This window comes from Rhinolophus ferrumequinum, chromosome X (assembly GCF_004115265.2).
Source record: "Rhinolophus ferrumequinum isolate MPI-CBG mRhiFer1 chromosome X, mRhiFer1_v1.p, whole genome shotgun sequence".
Taxonomy (NCBI): Eukaryota; Metazoa; Chordata; class Mammalia; order Chiroptera; family Rhinolophidae; genus Rhinolophus; species Rhinolophus ferrumequinum.
In genome coordinates this window covers 41,920,321-41,943,716 of record NC_046284.1, presented here as the reverse complement: position 1 = coordinate 41,943,716, position 23,396 = coordinate 41,920,321, and the positions used below count along the sequence as shown (strand labels likewise).

The 23,396-nt window shown below is 41.5% G+C and overlaps 1 protein-coding gene across 1 annotated transcript in view; it reads right to left on the bottom strand.

Annotated features, from left to right (window-relative positions):
• Nucleotides 1-23,396, bottom strand: part of TRPC5 (transient receptor potential cation channel subfamily C member 5) — a 384,761-nt gene that overhangs the window by 186,086 nt on the left and 175,279 nt on the right. Inside the window, exon 2 of the mRNA XM_033111511.1 lies at nucleotides 16,556-16,954. Within this exon, the coding sequence (XP_032967402.1) occupies nucleotides 16,556-16,933 (378 nt within the window). The 5' untranslated portion in view covers nucleotides 16,934-16,954. The remainder of the gene's footprint in view (nucleotides 1-16,555; nucleotides 16,955-23,396) is intronic.

Sequence of the window (23,396 nt, the reverse complement as noted above, 5' to 3'; positions counted from 1 at the left end):
GCATGCACCACTATGTTCATTGCAGCAATATACACAATAGCCAAGACATGGAAACAACAGAAATGCCCATCGGTAGACAACTGGATTAAGAAACTGGTATATTTATATAATGGAGTGTTGCGCAGCCATAAAGAAGTATGAAATCTTATTATTTGCAACAACATGAATGGACCTAGAGAACATTATGCTTAGTGAAATAAGTCAGACAAAGAAAGACAAATACCATATGATCTCACTTATATGTGGAATCTAAAGAAAAGAATAAATAAATGAACTAATGAGAAATAGTCTCAGAGACATAAAGGAAGAATTGAGGGATGTTAGATGGGGGTGGGTGGGGATAAGGGGGAAGGTGAGGGGATTAGAAAGCAGTCGGTAACCACAAGATTGCCAAGGGGTTATGAAAATCAATTTGGGGAATGTAATCAATAATGTTGTAAAGATTTTGTAGGGATCTGATGGACACTTGTCTCTTTAGGGAGACCACCTCAGGGATGATATAGATGCCTGATCATTGCACTGTACACCTGAAGGTGAAGCTGAATAATAATGAATGTCTACTGCAATTTTATATATATACATATATATATATATACATACGTATACATATACGTATACATATACATATACATATACAAAAATATATATGTGTGTATATATACATATACATATATATATATACACATATATATATATTTTTACAAGAAGTGGAGTACAGCATTAGGAATAATTAGGAATAAATACAGTGGAAATGTAATGGCTGTGTGAGATATCAGAGGGGTAGTGGTTGGGGAGAGGGGGTTTGCCACTCTGTGAGGGATATAAATGATAAATGTCTAACTATTACATTATTTTGTGCACCTGAAACTAATTTAAAAATGTTAAAAAAAGAATGAACAAAGTGCTAATGACCTTAATATACAAAGTTTAGACAAATCAGTAAGAAGAAGACTCTAGTAGAAAAATGGGTTAAAATGAATAGTTGATTCATAGAAGAATAAAAGAAATTGCTTATGATGTGAAAACATGTGATGCCATATTCCCATTAGTAGGATTTTATCTTACAGAGATAATCACACAAGTGTTCAAGGACATATATATGAGGATATTCATCACAGCAATTGTTTAGAAAAGCAAAAAGCAAAAAACTCTTAACCAAATATCCTTGAAGCAACTTAAATGTTCATTAATAAGAGGACTGTTAAATAAATGTAGCACATTTGTTTCATATAATACAATACTGTCATTAAAAAAAATACAGGAATAATAAATATCCTCACTGGGAAAGATGTCCATAATGTATGATTAAGGAAAAGAAACAAATTGTGGTACATTTGTGAAAAGAATTTGTGTGTGTGTGTGTGTGTGTGTGTGTGTGTGTGTGTGTTTCTGTTTGAATATGCATTGAAAATACCTAGGAGGTCACACCTACATTGTTCATAGTGATGATTCCTACAGAGTTGGTTGTGAGAGTGCGAAATAGGGTGCTTTCCTTAACATGCTTTTATACTGTTTTTATTCTTATAGTTAACGTATTACTTTAGTAACAAAAATTCCAAAATGGACAAATGGATGTAGAGAATGGTGGCGACCTAGGACACTGATACGTGAATATTTTCACACTTCAATTTGAGAGTTAAAAAACAAGGGGTGGGGAGGGAGACAATTGCTTGAGTAAATGACATATCTTCATTTTGGTTGGGTAGACAAAGTCCAAACTGCTCTAAACTCTGACTGTTTCAGTGGGGATTGGAACCTTCTCTGGGATGACTCACTGGAAGGTGGGAGATACTATCTGCCTATTTGAGGATGGGGTAGGGGTGCATTGGAGGATCTGTAGAGGTCATTTTTTAGCTCAAATTCTATCCACAATTCTGATATGGTTAATGCAGCTCATGGTGGCTCCAAGCATCAAATCACTTCAGCTTGTCCTTGAAGAGCAGAGGGGGATTTAGCAATCCCACTCTACAGCTTCAGGGTTCTTGTTATGGTCATCATCCCCCTTTTCTGGAGGAAGTGGTAAAGGTGGTAGACTCACAGTAGATTTGTCACTGGGACCAGCTTCCTCTCCCTTCTGTGATTTCACTTTCTTTGAATGGCTCTTATCAGTGCCTTTTTCTTATCTGCTCAGAGTCCTCCTTTATTAAAGGAAAGGAAATAATGATTTACTGAAACAAGATTTTCTTCATTCAGCTCTTGGTAATCATGTACTGATTATTTTCCCTTTGCCGTGTTTCCCTGAAAATAAGACCTAACTGGAAAATAAGCCCTAGCATGATTTTTCAGGATGACATCCCCTGAACATAAGCTCTAATACATCTTTTAGAGCAAAAATTAATATATGACCTGGTCTTATTTTCGGGGAAACACAGTAGCAAGGACTTCAGAAGGCTGACATACTTAGAACAGGGAATAGCTGTATCTGGATTGGAGTCAATCCTGCCAGAGGCAACAAGGTTTGTATTTATTCATTGTCACTGAATCCAGCATGACCCTCACAAAGGTGGCTCTTCTGTCTACAGAAACTTTCTGCTGATAGAAGAAACCACTTCCCTTATCCTGTCTGGTCTGTTGGCCTAACTAACCACGCCCAAAAATTGTAGGGGTGGATTTATCAGTGACAATTCAGCATGATTTGAGGGGCCATTTGTTAGCACTGTGTCATGCAGGGTGTCATGCGGGGTCTCAGCTCCCGATCCCCACACAAGAACACAGGAATATGGTGAGGCCAAAAAGGAACACCCACGGAGCCATAGGTAGGGGAGTCATACCACTATAATCTCACTGGAGGCTGGATTCACACAACGTGCGACCTGCTGTCCGCTTTTCTGCCAACCGACTGACTCTCTCTCTCCACCACAGCTGTGGCAGTTATATCAGGCCAATTGGCTAACTGGCTACAGCTGATGGCCAACTAGCCACAGCCAACGGCCATCTACTACCCGAGCCAGCACCTTTCCATATGAGGCCGAGAGCCTGGAAACTGCTCTCTGGGGCTCTGTCCCCACACTCCACCCCTACAGGGTCTCGCCTCACAATCTATGTGACAAGCATCTTTCGTGAGGGTCCCTGTGCCATATTAGTCTTTCGGCACCTACGGACGAAAAGAAACAGTAGTCTTAGGAACCAACAATGGCAAATCCCTTCCATCTGGGAGGATACACCCTAGCTTTTTGTCCTGGGAAAGGAAGGTCGCCGCCACTGGCACCTTTCCCAGTTTGTGGTACCAGACCTTTATCGCAGTGCTTGGGGTCCCTAGCATATTTTCAACATGTAACAGAACAGGGGATCCCTTAATAGGCCATAGTGAAAGCACGTAGTTTCCCCGCAAAATCATCCCAGTATCAGGTCCTTCGTATACTACAGTCACTTGTGTTGGCCACTTAGCCACCACCCCTGGCGTCACTTGTCAAACCGGCCCCCCATGGGACTATCAGGCCCAACCATGGACAGTGGGGGCTTTTGACTTGCCAGGGCCAAGTCCATTGTTGTCGTTCCCCTACTTGTCCCCTCTAACCGGGTATCTTGGCCCCACACCTAATCAAGTTGAAAGGAGTCGGCCTCAAGCGGCCCCATGAAGTCCTCGAGGGACACGGGTCACGCTTTCCCAGACTTCTCCTTTAGGATTCTCCGGAATTGCTGTTCCGGACGCAAATGTTAACAAAGTTCCAGCAGGAGTGCATTGGGTTGTCAGTTTATTTTCTCCCAATCAACCCCTGCTGCCACGAGATCACGCCATATCTGTGCGTGTGTTACTCTCTGAGGCCCACGACCTCGCTCCTTTACTTTTGATTTGGGCTTCCAGGTCTCAACTGCGCGGACCTCCTGTCTTAACTTCCTTCACCTCCAGCTTTCAACATCCCCCAGGGTGGCCATGGCAGTTGTAACTTCATGGATCCGTCCCCCCACATAGAGTGTAAGAATGGCAACCAAGGGTGCAAAAGCACTCGCAGGTGCAGTATCCAAAACCAGAGCTCTCATGCTGGCTGTAAAAAGCTCGTCATCCAGCCCCTGCATATTAGGGTTGAAAACAGCATGTCTCATACCCATTTCACGGATGATATGAGTAACTTCTGTATATGACTGCCATTGACTCACAGTGTCTGGCAGCTTGCCAGCCTGTCCCCATATTGTGCGTACCTCAGCAGTGAGCCACTCCATTACAGTGTGGTTACCCTGGTCGTGGGCCAGCCCATGGCAGTTCTGTAACCTTTGTTGCAGGGACGGATGCACTATCATAAAGGCTAGCTTTTCCATCTCGCCTGGGGAGCATAGAATGTTGTTTGGTCAATCATACCATAAACATAGTAGCCAAGCCGAGACTGGCTCTCCAGGGCGCTGTCTGTACCGCCTCCCCAGCTCCTGCAACTCAGTGGGAGTGTAAGGGGTGTAGCTTGTGAACTTAGTCACAACTGGGTTGCCTGCAGCAACGCCCCCGGGGCCCAAAGTTTGCTCATGTTTTACCCTTTGCTTCAAGATTGGCCGGGCGTAGGGGTTGGGAGTTACATTGTCTCCACATGCTTCCTTCGCCTCTGCCTCAGAGTCTCCACTATGGGGCCCCTCTTCTAACAGGCAGACCTGAGCTTCCAGCGCTTCCAACCAGGACACCTAGTCCAGCACCTGGGCCATTTCATTAAGCACATTTTCCATGTTGAGACTCAAGGCCGTGAGGAACATCCAGCCCATGCGGCCGGCTATAGCCTTTGCCTCCTCTGGCAACTGCTCAGCCAGAGCCTGCAGGGCCCTCTCAACACTGGCCGGAGAGCCATCCATGTCCTCCCACCCCTCCTTGGGGATCCAACTCCTGAGAACAGTGGCCACTGGACACCACACACTGTGTGGGGCCACACGTCCTCCTGCCCAGAGTCAGACTCCATTCCTACATGGCCGGAATCCTGCTTGCCGTGCCAGGTGTCTGAGTGGGTGGGGACTCCGGTATATAACGTCCACAATCCTCGGAGCCTTCAGCAGAAGCAGCTCAACAAAAGGAGGACAATGCCTTCCATGGCCAAGTGGGAGGTGCGCCATCTGGAGTCTCGAGTCTCCCAGGCAGACCGTGCCTCCCGCTCCCGGCATCACTCCTCGCGGGCCTCCTGAAGCTGAACTTTTGTATGCATAAACTGCTCCACCATCCTTCGGTGAGTTTTGGCTGGCACCATACCCTGCTCGCTGTGCCATTTGTCACGCGGGGCGGCCTGCAGGGTCTCAGCTCCCGCTCCCCACACAAGACCACAGGATATGGTGAGGCCAAAAAGGAACACCCACGGAGCCATAGGTAGGGGAGTCATACCACTATAGTCTCACTGGAGGCTGGATTCACACGACGTGCGACCTGATGTCCACTTTTCTGCCAACGGACCGACTCTTTCCACCACAGCCGTGGCAGTTATATCAGTGACCAACTGGCTAACTGGCTACAGCTGACGGCCAACTAGCCACAGCTGATGGCCATCTACTACCTGAGCCAGCACCTTTTCACATGAGGCAGAGAGCCTGGAAACTGCTCTCTGGTGCTCTGTCCCCACACACTGTTTTCTCAAACTATCAACCCTGTGCCTGTATTTTGAACTTTATTCTATAGGAAGTAAGGAACAACTGTGGTCATTTGAGTGACATGATCAAATACCTATATGCCCACATATACAGGAGTCTCTTATCTTTAACAGCATTTATATTTCAACTAATTGTTTATGTTTTTGTCTCCTCATCTCAATCAAGTTATTCCAAGGTACTTGGTAACCAACTGAGTGTGGGTGGCTGAAGGAGTGGGTGAAGAGGAAGACAACTTCAAACTTTCCAAGTTAGATAACTGGAAGGATAACTAGAACGATACAGGTGTCATCACTTGAAAGGACACATCGGACGACGAGAAGGATTCAGAGGGCAAAATGAGGCCAGCAGGGGAATAAAAACACAGACTATACTGCAAGACTTCCTAGGTTTGAATCCTAGTTTGTGCACTTACTAGCCCTATGAGCTTGGGAAAGTTATTTAACCTCTTTGTTCCTTATTTAACCTCCTGATGTCCCCATTTATAAGAATGGATAATAGTATTATCCTGCATCATAAGATGGTTGTGAAGTCTCAAGTTAATGTATGTTGTGTACTTAAAATGGTGCCTGGAGCATAGTAAATGCTAAATTAGTCTTTGCTATTTCTATTATTAGACATAGTGAATTTTAAGTGTTTGGGGTACATCTATGTCCAAAATAAATTATGGAGCTCATGATAGATATTGGGTTACAAAAGGAAAAGTGACAGAACTCTGGGCAGCATCAATATTGAAGGATTCTGAAAAATAGATTAAGAAGTAGTGGTCAGAGAGAGAGGTGGAACCAGACAGGCATGATATCATGGAAGTGAAGAGAGTTGTCAACCCATGACATTAAAATGTGACACAGACATTGGACCTGTGTCTATGGGGAGGGGTTTGTGGGGACAGAGCCCCAGAGAGCAGTTTCCAGGCTCTTGGCCTCATGTGGAAAGGTGCTGGCTCAGGTAGTAGATAGCCATCAGCTGTGGCTGGTTGGCCGTCAGCTGTAACCATTGAGCCATTGGCCACTAATATAACTGCCGCGGCTACGGAGAGAAGTGGAGGAGAGAGGAGGAGAGAGGAGGAGAGTGGAGGAGAGTTGGTCGGTTGGCAGCAAAGCGGACAGCAGGTTGCACGTCGTGTAAACCCAGCCTCCAGTGAGACCATAGTGGTATGACTTCCCTACCTATGGCTGGGTGGGTGTTCCTTTTTGGCCTAACCATATCCTGCGTTCTTGTGTGGGGAGTGGGACCAGAGATCCCGCAGGCCGCCCTGCATGACAACTGGTCCAGCGAGCAGAGTCCCCCACACGACAGGGTTGGAGGAGAGACTGTCATTTGGACAAGTATATGGATGAAAGTGGAGCATCAAAGATAAATATGGTCAGCTATTCATAAATATTTGTGGAAGGGCAGCCGTGTCCAACCAGGCCCCTGGGTGACCAGTGGGTCCAGCTTCTTTCATACACACTAGCCCTCTCTCCTCTACCAGTCAGAAGACCAGTAACAACCTGTTGGGATGGTGGTGACTATTCACCAACGTCACAGCTAAGGAGTGGCTCAACCAATGGCCATAGACTCATTATCCTTTACTCCAACTAGAATGAGAGAAAAAAAGAGGGAGTGCAGATGATGACAGGAAATCCAGCAACTAATGTTTGTAATTAGACTCAGGGCCCACCTGGCCCAGTGTCCTGACTGTGGGTGAGGTATTTGGAACTTTCCTCCATGAGGCTAATCTCATGAAGGTAACATGAACCCCAAGCGTTGCTTTTATCACCAATCCTTCATTCCAGGACCCACTGCGAACAAGTCACCATCATTCCCATTACCCACATCACCGGTCATTTACTTCTTTCTGACCAGTGTGCCATCCCCTTCTTTCTACTTTTCCAGTTCAAAGCCTATTTCTTTTCTGAAATGTTTCTCCCTTGAAACTTTTCTGTCTACTTCTATCCAGAGTGGCCTCCTATATTGTCCACATTACACATTTTGGATAATGTAACATGCATTTCCTTGTACTGTTTTATTTCTGCCCCATATTTGTTGTTGGCATATGGAAAAGAATCAGTACAAGGTAGTGTTTGGTGTGATGGGCTAGGCCAGCCAGGAAGGGAGATGGAAGGAGAGCTCTGAGGTTTGCACTGATATTTCACACTTGAACTGAATTTTACAACAAGAGCCATAAGCTGGAAATACCAATAACAATGAGGAACCTGGACTGAAAAGGAGATAGAAAATGGCTGCCCTCTAGGTAAGTGTACATGTGAGGTGAAGAAGAATAGAGAATAGGTAACTTCCTAACTGGAGATGTGTATATGGGTTAGGGCTATATATAACCAAGACTATGAGACTACAGAAAGAAAGCCCTGAGTTGATGCTAACCCTGAAGGGAGGTGATGAAGGTCATGGCTAAAAAACCTCATGTATTTCTAGTTAGTGACTTGCTTTTGAGATTACTTCATGGTTTCTTCCTTGTGAAGTGTTATGTAGCCAGCTCCCTTGGTCTACTTGAGCCCAAGTTTAAATAATTATTATTTTTTTCTTTCTGAAAGACAAACATTACTGTCTTAAATCTTTTGTGTCCCTTGGAACACAGAAGCCCACTAAGAGGTGTGGACTGTTTGAATAGCATGTGTATATCTGTTCACCCCATGAAACTATAAATATCTTGAGGGCACTTACTGTGTCTTTCAAATTTGTTGTGAGGCATATGATTAGTAGTCAAAAATGCTTAGAAAATTGAATAGAACTGAAGAGAATTAATCATTTGCTGGAACTCTGTCATCAATGAGTTACCTAGATAGACACTCTTGGTAGTTGCTTTCTTTATTTTCAGCTTTGTTGCAAATGTTACCACTTCTGATGATTCCTTGGAGGCAAAGTATGGTAGTAGAAAGAGTGGCTTGGGAAATAGGAAGCATTTATGCCAGTTCAGGCTCAGTTGAGTGACATTGCAAATGTCACTTCAGACCTAATAATCTTTAAACTTTTTCCAATTCTGCTCTGTGAGTGAAGTAGGCCATATTTACTGAAATTCACCACAGATATTAGGTTGGTGCAAATGTAATTGCAGGCTAAAAGGTTAAAAATAATTGGAAAAAACACAATAACTTTTGCACCAACCTAATACATGAGAGGAGATAACTCACTTTATCAGTTTGGCCAATATGATGCGATGCAGTCATTCTGACCTTTACTTCCAATGAACCATCTGATTTATTTTCTTGACTTAATTGCCACAACTCACTTTTATTTTGCTTAGAATTTTTACTTTGGAATAAGAATCATAGAATTAAAGCTGTTACTCAGATTATTAGAGGCATAAATACCTACTGTTACATTGGGCAATTCAGGTAACAAAGAATTAATAATACTAATAATATTTTGTATTAATGTTAATGTTAAGAGTATCATATATTGAATGCTATGTGCCACACATTATGCCAAATGTTAAATAATAATTCTCGGAGACGTCATCAAAATGGTTGTGTGAGGTGAGTCTCTTTAAATCTCCCCTGGAATTTACAACTAATCGAACAACTATAACTCGACAAAGGACTCCCTGCACAGCAGACAGGCAAGACGAAGAGGCCCACTACTGAATTCACCTAAAGGTGGGTGAAAGGCACGAGAGGGGGAGGAGGGAAGGGAGAAGGGTGGAGACGGAGCCGCGCAGGCAGAGGATGCAGACCTAGCTCAGTCCACCGAGCTCGCTGCATCCAGGAACGACTGCAGCTGCGGGAGATGGAAGAACTCGGACTGCTAGGGCTCTGTTTATCGCCCAAGGGCTGAGGGGGCAGCATATAACATGGTTGAACACAAAACTCACGGCAGAGACCTCGGAGAAATGACTGAGGGAAGAAGGCTGCATACGGTGCGTTAAGCCCTCACAGCTGAGCAGAGAACAGAAGCCTTAGACACTGAGACTGGCTGCCCCATCTCTGCCCTCCCAGAGCATGTCCCGCCCCCACCTGCCCGGTGCTGGAAGCGGAACAATAGCAGTGTCAGATTAAAAGAACAGAGCATTAGCTATTCTGAGAACTGTGGACCACAGACAAAGATTTGCAGTTCAACTAGTTCCAGCAAAGGTGAGAGAGCTGTGGAAACAGGACCGGCTGTGGTGGAGCCACCCCCTCCTCACCCTCCCAGAGCTTGCTCCGCCCCCACCTTCCCAGTGCTAGAAGCAGAACAGTAGCAGTGTCAGATCAAAACAACAGAATATTTGCAGTTCTGAGAACTGTGGTCCGCAGACACAGATTCAAAGCCCAACTAGTTCCGGCAAAGAGGAGGTAGCTGTGGAAGCAGAAACGGCTGTGCTGATGGTGGCCGCCATTGCTCTGGGCCAATTCTCGCAACTCACCACGCCCCTGTCCCCACCTATCTGGGTGAATCCTTGCAAGAGTAAAGAGAACTGCTGAAACACACGAGCTCTGAATCTGGTGCAGGAAGAGCTTTGGAACCTCAAAAGCATACCCACATGGACACAGCTCCCTGTGACCCAGGAGAACTGTTAACACAGGAAAAGCCCATCACCCAGGGAACTCCCCCATTGTGTGAGAAGCTGGAATAGTGCAGAGAAAACATAGCACTACTGTGTGAGAGAGAAAAAAAGGCTGCAGTCGGAGAGAAAATAAAATATTCTACGAACAAGTACTGGAAAACAAAAGAAACACCTCTTCCTATCAACCTGTTGCAGGAGCCACTACTGTAGATGTCTAGGAAGTGAAATAATAAATCATTAATTTCCATGAATAACCAAGGCAACAAGACTGCTAGGAAGAAAGTCTCCAGAAAACGAAATTAACAATATGAAAATAATGTGACTTAAATGACAGAGAATTCAAGATTGCAGTCTGAAAAAACTCAACGAGATGCAAGAAAACACAGAAAGACAGTTTAATGAACTCAGAAACACAATCAAAGAAAAACATGAGCATCTTACGAAAGAGATTGAAATTTTAAAAAGAACCAAATAGAATTTCTGGAGATTAAGAACTCAATAGAAGAAATTAAGAATGAAATAGACAGCTTAGGCAGTAGAGTTGACCAATTGAAGGAAAGAATCAATGACATCTAAGATAGAAACCTGGAAATTACACAGAAGGAAGAAGAAAGAGACTTGAGACTTAAAAGAAATGAAAGAACTCTACAAGAACTTTCTGACTTCATCAGAAAGAGCAATATAAGAATAATGGGCATACCAGAAGGAAAAGAAAGAGATAAGAGAACGGAGAATATATTCAAACAAATTGTCCATGAGAACTTCCCAAACTTGTGGACAGAACTGGATCCTCGAATTCAAGAAGCAAATAGAACACGTAATTACCTCAATCCCAAAAGGCGTTCTCCAAGACACATTGTATTGAAGCTGTCTAAAATCAACGACAAAGAAAGAATCCTCAAGGCAACCAGGGAAAAGAAGACGGTGACCTACAAAGGAAAGCCCATTAGATTATCATCAGATTTTTCAGCTGAAATTCTACAAGCCAGGAGGGAGTGGAATCAAATATTCAAAGTATTGAAAGAGAGAAATTATGAGCCAAGAATAATGTATCCAGCAAAGATATCCTTTAGATATGAAGGAGGAATAAAGACCTTTCCAGACATAGAGAAGCTGAGGGAATTTTCTAATACACGACCTGCACTACAAGAAATACTAAAGGAGGCTAGTCGACTACCATCAACAGGGACAGTTTGTGGCAAGCAAAACATAAAAAGGGGGAGAGTAAATGCCTTAACCGGAATATGGGAAGGGAGAAAGTAAGCGTACTGAAGAAAATAGAATACTCTAAATATCAAACTTTCTTTTACATAAACTTAAGGGTAACCACTCAAAAAAAATCCAGAACTGAAATATATACTGTAATAAAAGAAGAAACAGAGGGAAACATCATAAAATACCACCATACAGAAATAATAGACAACAACAAAAAGGCAGAGAAACAATGGAGACACAGCCTTACCAGAAAACTAAAGATAGAATGACAGAAAATCCTCACATATCAATAATCACACTAAAGTTAAACTGAACTCACCAATAAAAAGGCACAGAGTAGCAGATTGGATCAAAAAACGAAACCCAACCATACGCTGTCTCCAAGAGACACATCTGAGCTACAAGGACAAGCATAGACTCAAAGTGAAAGGGAGGAAATTGACACTCCAAGCCAATGATCTCCAGAGAAAATAAAGTGTAGACATACTTATATCAGATGAAACAGACTTTAGGGTAAAAAAGGTAACAAGAGACAAAGATGGACATTTCATAATGGTAAAGAAGACTATACAACAAGAAGTCATAACAGTCATTGTGGGGACAGAGCCCCGAAAAGCAGTTTCCAGGCTCTCGGCGTCACATAGAAAGGTGCTGGCTCAGGTAGTAAATGGCCATCGGCTGTGATCAAATGGCCAGCAGCTGTGGCTAGTTTGCCGTCAGCTGTAACCAGTGAGCCATTAGCCATGAATATAACTGCCGTGGCTAGGCTAGCAAAAAAAGGGGGAGCTAGCAAGAAGATGGTGTCTGAGTCTGCAAGTGGCACAGTGAGGGTTGAGAATTGTGTTGCTCCTGGTTCCTGTGTCTCCAACCCAGCCGCCAGTGAGAGTATAGTGGTATGACTCCCCTACCTATGGCTCCGTGGGTATTCCTTTTTGGCCTCACCATGTCCTGCGTTCTTATGTGGGGAGTGGGACCAGAGACCCCGCCTGACACCCAACATGACACATGGCGAAGTCGGCAGGATCCACTGCACTACAGTCATCAACATTTATGCCCCCAATCAGGGAGCACCGAAATATACCAAGCAACTACTAACAGAACTAAAGGGAGAAATTGACCAAAACACAGTTATACTAGGGGACTTAAATACATCATTGACAGCTATGGATAGATTATTCAAACAGAAAATGAATAACGAAATAGCAGCCCTAAATGACACATTAAGTGAAACAGACATACCTGACATATATAGAACACTTCATCCTAAAACATCAGACAATACATTTTTTTCTAGTGTACACGGAACATTCTCAAGGATAGACCATATATTGGGACATAAAATCAGCCTCAGCAAATTTAAGAAGATTGAAATCATACCAAGTATATTCTGTGATCACAAGGCTTTGAAATTGGATATCAACTGCAAAAAGAAATCAGGAAAAAGCACAAATACAAGGAGATTAAACAACATACCTTTAAAGAATGACTGGGTCAAGAAGAAATTAGAGGAGAGATCAAAAGATACATAGAAACAAATGACAATGAAAATACATTCTACCAAAATTTTTGGGATGCAGAGAAAACAGTTTTAGGAGGGAAATTTATATCACTATAGGCCTATCTCAAGAAACAAGAAAAATCCCAAATAAATAACCTCACGTTACACCTTAAAGAACTAGAAAAAGAAGAACAACTAAAACCCAAGGTTAGCAGAAGAAAGGAAATAACAAAAATCAGAGCAGAACTAAATGAAATAGAGAACAAAAAGACAATAGAAAAAATTAATGTGACAAAGCGGTTGTTCTTTGAAAAGATTAACAAAATTGACAAACCCTTGGCTAGCCTCACTAAGATAAAAAGAGAGAAGACACTAATTAACTAAATCAGAAATGAAAACAGGGAAGTTATCACGGAAACCACAGAAATACAAAGGATCATCCAAGAATACTATGAAGGACTATATGCTACCAAATTCAATAACCTAGAAGAAATGGACAAGTTCTTAGAAACATATAGCCTTCCTGGGCTGAACCATGAAGAACTGGAAAATCTAAACAGACCGATCACCAGTAAGGAAATCGAATCAGTCACCCAAAACCTTCCCAAAAGCAAAAGTCCTGGACCAGATATCTTCACTAGTGAATTCTACCAAACCTTCAAAGAGGATCTAATACCAATCCTGCTTAAACTCTTCCAAAAAATTGAAGAAGAGATCGTACTCCCTAACTCATTTTATGAGGCCAACATTACCCTGATACCAAAACCTGATAAGGACAACACAAAAAAAGAAAACTACAGACCAATATCTCTGATGAATACAGATGCAAAAATCCTAAACAAAATTCTAGCAAATCGAATACAACAATGCATTAAAAATATTATTCATCACAACCAAATGGGGTTCATCCCGGGGCATAAGGATGGTTCAACATCTGCAAATCTATCAATGTGATACATCACATAAACAAAATAAAGGACAAAAATCATATGAGTATATCAATTGATGCAGAAAAAGCATTTGACAAGATACAACATCCATTTATGATTAAAACACTTAATAAAATAGGTATAGAAGTAAAATACCTTAACATGATAAAGGCCATATATGACAAACCCTCAGCTAATCTCATAATTAATGGTGAAATACTGAAGTCCTTTGCTCTACGTTCAGGAACACGACAGGTCTGTCCCCTATCACCTCTGCTTTTCTTTTCTTTTTTTTAATCGTTCTCAAAAGATTTTATTTTTTTATTTTATTTTTTAAATTTATTGGGGTGACAATTTTTAGTAAAATTACATAGATTTCAGACATACAATTCTGTATTACATCATCTATAAATCCCATTGTGTGTTCACCACCCAGAGTCAATTCTCCTTCCATCACCATATGTTTGATCCCCCGTACCCGCATCTCCCACTCCCCTCCCCCCTTACCCTCTGGTAACCACTAAACTATTGTCTGTGTCTATGAGTTTTAGTTTCTCATTTGTTTGTCTTGTTCTTTTGTTGTTTTTGGTTTATATACCACATATCAGTGAAATCCTATCGTTCTCTGCTTTTTCTGTCTGACTTATTTCGCTTAGCATTATACTCTCAAGATCCATCCATGTTGTCACAAATGTTCCTATATCATCTTTTCTTACCACCAAATAGTATTCCATTGTGTATATATACCACAACTTCTTTATCCTTCATCTATCGAAGGACATTTTGGTTGTTTCCATGTCTTGGCCACCATAAACAAAGCTACAATGAACATTGGAGCACATGTGTCTTTACCTATAAATGTTTTCAGATTTTTTGGGTAGATACCCAGGAGAGGGATTGCTGGGTCATATGGTAATTCTATTAGTAATTTTTTCAGGAACCTCCACACTGCCTTCCACTGGCTCTGACATTTATTGTGATCTTGGACAAGCGACTTAACTATCCTGTGAGTCAATTTTTCTCATTGGTAGAATGTGGATGGTAATAATGGTAATTGGTAGAATGGGGATGGTAATGTTACCTAATAGGGTTGCTGGGAGGATTAAATGAGGTAAGTTGTATAAGACGCTTAGCTCAATGCTGGTTGCATACTATTCATTCATAAAATAAATATTTATCGAGTGCTTGTGATGTTGCAGACATTTTCCCAGCGCTAGGATATAGCAGTGAAGAAGAGAGACAGTGTCTCTTCTCTTTTCGCTCTGTTAAATGCTGATGCGGAAGAAGGGGATTCAGGCCCCTTACTCAAGGGACCTTTAGTCTAGTATCTTACTTTCTGCTCTATCAATTCTAATTCTTAGTCTGCAAGTTCAGTTAGCTTATTTTCATTCCTTTTTAACCAGGCAAGCATTAAAGCTATGAATTCCCTTTAAACACAGATTTGGTCATATCTCATGAGATTTGATGTTGAGTGTTTTCATTACCAATGTTTTCCAAGCACTTTGCAATTTTGGTTTTGATTTGTAATATTTCTACTTTTTAATGTATTGCAGTATTCCGTGTTTGGTGACTCTGTATTTTGTTTGTTCCTGCTATGTGTCCAATGCTATGCTCCAAAGGAAGAGAGACAATGAAGAGACCTGTTTGACTTGAAAGCTTTAGAAGGGACTAAGGGAGACAGTACTATAAAAGACTGTTAATGAAGTGTATTGAGTGTTAGGCTTCATGGGTTGGTTTCTCTTCTAATGAGGAGACACTGTAGTTATTGAAAAGAAGGACAATAATGATAGGATTGTTACACTATTTTAGGAATCATTAGCCTGTGTCATTGTTCAGAATGTCTTGAGAGGAAGAAGGAGGCTAGAGGCAGAGAGTCAAGTTAGAAGATTTTCATGTTAATCTAGGACATTGATTCTCAAATCTGAGTGTGCATAAATATCCCCAGGAGGGCTTGTTAAGACACAACTTGCTGGGTCCCACCCCCAGAGTTTCTGATTCAGTCTGTGGTAGGGCCTGAAAATTTGCATTTGCATTTCTAGCAAGTTCCTCTGGTGATGCTAATGCTGCTGGTCTAGGGACTACACTTTGAGAACCACTCATCCTGGAGAGAGATGATGAGAACCAGAGGCAGAGTGGTGGGAGCTGGGATGGAAAGGAAAATATGTAAAATATATTGGGAAAGAAGAAACCACAGAGCTTAGGGATTAGATATGGAGGAAAGGGAGATGAAAGACTCAAAGATGACTCCAGAGTGTGAAACCTAGGTATCTCAGAGGATAGGGGAATCACCAAGGCAAAAACCGAAACATCTAGGGGTGGAATGCAGTCATGTGTCAGCTACTAGAAAAATATGTGAGTACCTGTACCCATCCTGCATCTGTATTGTGGCACTCTGTTGAAAGGCCTCTTGTCCTTCTTCAGGAGAGAGGCTGGTGAGAAGGATTTCTCCTCTCCTTTTTGAGAATGTAACCTTTGAGTAGAGGAAGAAAATGAAGATAGAGAGCAGAGGGTAGGGAGGGTGGAATGAACTTGGATATTCTGGAAACGGAGAGCCTTTTGGCTTGTTAAGTATTGAATTAACGAATATGTGTGTGTGTGTGTGTGTGTGTGTGTGTGTGTATATATATATATATATATATATATATATATATATATATATATGCAAATACTAATAAGGAAAAGGAAAATGAGGAAAACTCAGCATGGGCCATGCAGGGTGGTTCCAGGATACCACCAGAGATGCTATTTCTGAGAGTAAACAGTTGCCACAACAGGGCTTCTCAACTCTAGCCTACCTAACGTTTCTAGTTCCAAGGCTTCTGAACCTGCTGCCCTAATGTCCTTGGCTATTTCCCAGCATATAGGGACTTCTCTTACCTGCTTCTCTCCACTGGGCCGCCTATAGCTGAGCAGAAGCTCCACAGCACCCACTACCTCCTTTCGGATGGCGTAGAGCAAGGCATCACCTACGTACACGTTGTGCTTCAGCAGTAGGTCCATGATCTCCAAGTTCTCATTCTCAATAGCAATGAGCAGGGCACTCCGGCCCAAAGGATCCATGCAGTTGATGTTGACATTGTAGTAGATCTCAGCCTCCTGTAGGGCCTGCTTCACAGTGGCGTAGTCCCCCTTCTCTACAGCATTGAGGAAGGCCTTCTCCTCTGCAGAGAGCTCTGTTTCAGCCCTCACAATTTGCAGGGGAATGCGATCTCTGTAGGGTGAGTAGTTGACCTTTTTGTAGTATAGTTGGGCCATGGTTGATATCAATTTAGAAACCTGAGTGAGAAGAGAGAAGGAGACCAAAGACATTCTTAGGTACCTGAAGGTCTCAAATGGCCAGTTATGGAGGCAGACTGAATAAGGGATTGGACAATCCCAAACTCTTTTAATGTCATAATCTTTTTCTTCTTGCAAAGGAGTATAGCTGAAAAACCCAAGCATTTGGGTCAGAAAGACCTGGGTTCAAATCCTGGCTCTACCAGCTCTGTGACCTTGGATAAGTTACTCAAGGCAAGCCCTCCGTGTTTCAGTTTATTAAGGTTATCAATATTAACAACATTTATAGCAGTTATCATTAATGACTGCTCACTGTGTTCCAGGACCTGTGCTCAAGAATGATTTTCGCCTCATAAAGCCACTGCGAGAGTTAAGGAAGATAACGCATTATTAAACCAACTGGCTCAGGGTAAACCTCCTGAGACATGGCACAGTCTATTAATAGTTCCTTCCTTCCCTTCTGCTGCCTGAAAATACTCGTGATAATACTTCTGGTTGGTGATGCAAAGCTGGAGCTCATCTTTGGCCAATTTCCCTTGCGTTCTGGGATTGTGGGCTTGTGTTGATTTTCAGGATTACATTTGCAGCTGCCCCAGTTGCAAATCCTGGACTGCAATCTCATTTTAGTGCTACCTGAAACCCCACTTCTTGATGCTACTCACTGGGGAAAGGGTATTGATTCCAATAGGCCAACACCAGCTGCAAAAGAAAAACATGCACCCATTCTACCCAATCATGATTTTTTTCCCTCCACAATTCCAAACCAAGGAGCTGACAGATCTGAGAATCTGATTCAAATCTGAGAAGTGAATGGTCTGTTTTACATGTATCACATCTAAAGCCAGATTTTCATAGAATTAATTTTAAAGTAAAACCTATTTTGTGTTCCTGCAATGTGTTTAACTTTCTCTGGGAGAAAATAAGACAGTCTTTGCCTTCAATTGCATATAATGAATCACAGTATAAAGCTCCTGCCTTGTAGTTCACAGATCAAATTGCACATTGTTCATTGACTCCTTGTACTAGCCCTGTGAGACAGGAATGGCTATCCTCCCCAGGAGAGAAGATGAGGCTCAGATGCATTAGGTGATTGGCTCTCCTTTCCTCCTATCCCTGAGGCCTCCAGGATCCTCTGGAGGCTGTTTGGATGGACTTATTTAAGTGTCTTTCATTACGAAAGTGTTTTGCCAGCAAAAGGAAATGGTAATGTAATAAAGAGCCTCTTGTCTCATCTCGATATAAGAGAGATGAAGACATTAAGCTCCCACAAACATTTGCCTCACTCTTCCAGGTAATTACATCCCTGTCTTGGCAGAGAGAGAAGCAAATATTATACCAAATGGCATTTGTGATTTATGTGCTTGTGATCTTCTGGGAAGTTAGTATTTGAAGGTGAATGTTACCTCTTGTCCTGAATAGGCCTAAATGACAAATCTCAGGAGAGCAAATGTGCTGTTTGGCTGTCTTGAGAAGCACTGATATTTTCCGGTGCTACTTTCAAGTAACTCAGCAGTGACTAAAGGAAAGTAGTACTTAGAGTACACATTTGTCACTACACAGCAAATTGCTTTAATAATACTAAATGTAGACTGACCCCCTGTCTCCATTATAAACAAAAAGGGAGGAGGAGGAAGAGACAGTGTGATTTCCTGAAAAGAGACTCAACAACCCAATTAAGTTTATATTTATTTAATCAATGTCAACATGGTAGAAGCCTTCTGCGTCCCTAGCACTATACTAGTCAATTTTGGAGGCTATGAAATAACAGATCTCTGCTTTCATCATTTCTCACCGGGACCATTTCACAGCCTTAGAATTTATCATCCTGACCCCATTCTCTCTCCTTCCAGATTGTCTATGACACCATCCCCAAATTATCTCATGAAACATAAACTTGATCCCATTTTACTGCTCCTTGGTTAATTTCCTGCTGTTCATGTGATAAAATTAACACTCCCGTCTGAGGTCTACTAGGTCTTGGCTTGTGTTTACCTCTACAACTTCATCTTAAGCCACTGTCTCGTCCTCATCCACTATTTTTTTCTTTATTTAAATTTCTTTTAAATTATAGTTGACATACAATATTATATTAGTTTCAGGTGTACAACATAGTGATCAGACATTTATATAACTTATGAAGTGATCACCCCAATAAGTCTTGTACCCATCTGACACCATACATAGTTATTACAATATTATGGACTATATTCCCTATGCTGTATTTTACATCCCTTTGACTATTCTTTAGCTTTGTGAAACTTATTTCAATTCTTCCAACATGCCAAGCTTTTTTCCACCATAAGTCCTTTGATTACCACCTAGAACACTCTTCTCTAGCTGTTTTTCATCTTTCCAACCTCAAAAACATGTCACTCACTGGCTCAGTGCAACCCTCACTAACTACCCTCTATAAAGTAGTTCTTTCATAGTCTTCTCTCCATTGTACTATTTTCCTTCTTAATGATTAACATAATTTTTAGTTATATATTTCTCTGTCTTACTGGGTAATTATTTGTATGTCCAATTAGCCATAAATCTTAAGTGCAGAGATTGCATCTGGCCTGTTTCTCTAGCACCTGTACTTAACCAAGTTCCTAGCACACTCTGGATGCTTGATACATATTTGATGAATGAATGAGTAAATATTCCATGATATTTTCTCGTCTCTCTCCATCCCACCTTAAGTTCAAACCATACTGAGCCATGTTCTCTGAATTGCCATCTTATGACCATTTGCACATGGCTTCATCCTACTTTCTCTACTTAACAAAATCCTTCTTTACTTCAGTATCTTGCTTATAATTCCCCTTCTCTATGAAGCCTTCTCCCAATACCCTCATAAAGTTAGCCAATCTTCCTCTGAGTTTGCCATAAACACTTGGATCACGATTTTCCAATGTCACCCAACTGCATGCTTGTCTTCCTGCCACTAGGGTAGGAGTACCTTGATTCCTGTCTTCCAAGCACTCACACAGGGTCTGCCACACAATGGATGCCTAACAAATGGATATGTTTATCTAATGAACAAATACAATCTAGCTGAGAAGGATTGGCAAGGTTATAGAATAAAGTGCTAAACTATGTGGTACTGATTTGAAGCTTTCAGATTTCAGAAAGGGCACAGGGAAGGCTGGAGGTCTGAGAGAATGTTTAATGGAGGAGACAGCTCTTAATCCAGTCCTTGGAGGATGAATTAAATGTAAAAATGTGCGGGTAGTCCAGGCACTGCAGAGTGCAAGAACAAAGGTGGTGCGATTGATCATGGCCTAGTTGGGAGACAGTGGTGGGGGGCATATTTTCTAGGCTATAATACAGCTATTATAATAGCTATAATTTTCTAGGTTATTATATTATCCCTGTATAATAAAATACAGGGATTAGAGGTGAGCTAAAATTCCAAGTTAATAGCTCATAACCTCAGTTTCCTCATCTGAAAAAAATCATCTTAAACATTTGCTGCCCATTTTCCACTTAATAATCTACCATGGTAAGAAAGGCTGGATATCTTTTCAGATGGTGTCACTGGTGGTGCTGGGCTAAACATTATTGCTATAAGAAGATCTGTGTCCACTTGAGTAAGGCACTGCTATGTGGGAAACTAAAGACAAATGTATCCCAGGGAAAGGTGAGAATGGAGAGAACTAACTTACTCAGTGCTCTATTATGTTTCAGCCACTGGGCCAGGAGCTGGTGCAATAAAAAAAAGTATTATAGGTAGTTTTTTTTTTTTTTTTTTTTTGCTTTTTGATTAAAATTTTAATAATTAAAAATTAATGCAAACTCTAAGTAATGAATAATAAAAACTCCTTTTCCATTGTTTGTATCAAAAAGAAATTGATGTAATGGAAAATAAATCTCTTTGTTCATTCAATTTTTTTTAAATAATTTTTTTTATTAGTTTTAGGTGCACAAGACAAAGTAATACTTAGACGTTTATCATTTATATTCCTCACACTGTGGACCCTCCTCCCCCCATCCACTGTCTCTCTGACATCGCACCGAGCCATCCCATTTCCACTGTCTCCACTCCCAATGCTCTACTCCACCTCTTGTAAGTGTATACATACATATATATACATATATATATGTGTGTGTGTGTGTGTGTATATATATATATATATATATATATATATATATATATATATATATAATATTATAGTTGGCATTCATTATTGTTTAGCTTCAGGTGTACAGTGCAGTGATCAGGCATCTACATCTTCCCTGAGGTGGTCTCCCAAATGGGAAAAGTATTATAGTTTTGAATATATAATGTCTCAGGTACTGTGCCAGGTACTGGGGCAATACTGTTACTACTACTGCTTCAAATAGTAATGATAATGAAAGCAACAAGGAGTACCATTCGTTAAATTCTCACTATGTGCCAGATGCATGGGTTATAGTATTGAAGAGAGAGGACAGTAAATCATGGTGATTTGAGACTGGAAGTAAGTATAATTTAATGATATATAGTCAATTCAGAGTCCAGTTTTACTTTTAATCTCTTGCATTTGAAGTTAATCTGGCCTGTTACATTTCCAGTGGGTTGTGTTATGAGAAACTTCATAGTATTCCCTTGTAGAGAAAAATATCTTTTCCAGAGGTTTGTCTGAGATTGTACTATGAGAGTCACTCCTTTGCTTTAGGTCACTACATCTCTAAAAGTAACCCTGGAAGGAATAATGAATCACATGGCTGAACAGATAGTAGCAACTTAATGAGGAAAATTGCTGTGGCCTTGGGAGTACAATGGTCTTGGAAGTACAGAGATGTGTGTCTAGGACAGGGAAAATATGATAGAGGACAAAAGGTAGTCCTGGTAGCCAGCCTTGGAAATCTCTTCTATGTAACCATGCCCACCTCTACACTATCCATTGAATGATGTAAAATGGGTTCCCTGGATTGTCAGTCTACATGTAGGCTTATGTAGATGTCCAGTGACTTGCATAGTGCCCTGCCCTCTTCCAAGTTAGCCTCAGCCTCACTCCTGGCTCTGAGACAAATCCACTATCCATATTGTTGCTGTTAGTCCTCTTCTGCCATTATTCTGGGATAATTAACTAATAATAGAATGTTTGCAAACTCTTGACGATATGTTATTGGGAAGGTCACTCCCCATCACCCTTTATCTTTATACTTGGCAGATTGCATTCATCGGCCATTAACCTAAGGCAAGAGATGAGGTTGGCTTTCCCTTCATTACACACTCGCCTTGAGGAGTACTCTTAACTGAACAAAATGAAACTAGCCAGCACTTAATACCATTCTACAAGTGAACCCCACTCCCAATATAGTCCCCCAAGGATGAAAGATTAGAAATGGTCAAACTGGCTGCCTCAGGGGGCTTATCATTTTCTTTCTTTTTTGTGCTTCTTTTTCTATGATGGGATCTGGGCTTAAATGATGTGATTTAAAGAGCAAGATCAATTGGCTGGGCAGAAGGTCAGGAGCAAAGAGGTCTTACCAAATCCTAGCCTATATCACTGCCCAGCTCAAGACTTTGTGAGGAGAAAAGCCCTGCTTTTCACTTAACTAAACAAAAAAAACAAAAAAAACAAAAAAAAAAAAAAGTGTCTTTGGAGGTACATGGTATTTGTGTGTGGTTTGCATCCTGTGCCATGAGGATTGTGCTTGAATGGCAAAACCCTTGTAACCTCTCATCCTTATCCAAGCTTATCTTTCCACTTCTCCATCTATTCAGAGCTCTTTAAGGCAAGTAGATTAAATGTAATAAACTTGTACAATTTCAAGTGTAAATGGCAGATAATAAATACATTTAATTAATATATACCAGATACTATGATAGAAACTGATTACAGTGACTAGTGACTTAAAGCAATACATTTTATAGGGAAAAAAATTACATTAAAACAGGAAACTTGGATGTCCAATTCAAAGAGTAACTAGAGATGGCAGAGTGCATGAATGCTGCACTTGCCTCCTCCCTTGACAACATTAAAATTACAACTAAATTATACAACAATCACCCTGGAGAACCATCTGAAGTCTAGCAGAACATAAGGCCTATAACTAAGAATATAAAAAAGAATCCACATTGAAACTGTAGGAGGGGCAGAGACGCAGAACAGGCTGGCCCAACATCTGCAAGTGGTGGTTGAGAATCTCAGCTGTGGATGTCTCCCATGGAAGAGCAAGGGACCACAGACCCTCGCTGGCTCCCCAGCCTGTAGTACTGGTGCTGGGAAAAGGAGCCCGCATAGCATCTGACTGTGAAAAACAGTGGGGATTCTGTTGAGGTGAGATGGAAGGCTGAGGCACCACATGTCCTCTTACAGGGCCCACATACAGACTAATTGACTCACAGGTACTCACGCTGGGCTCTGACTGAGGGACAGTGACTCAGGAGGCACCAGACATACAGGGAGATACTGAGTTGTATAATTTCATGACAAGGACTGGAGAGAAAACTGCTGTTTTCATTGTA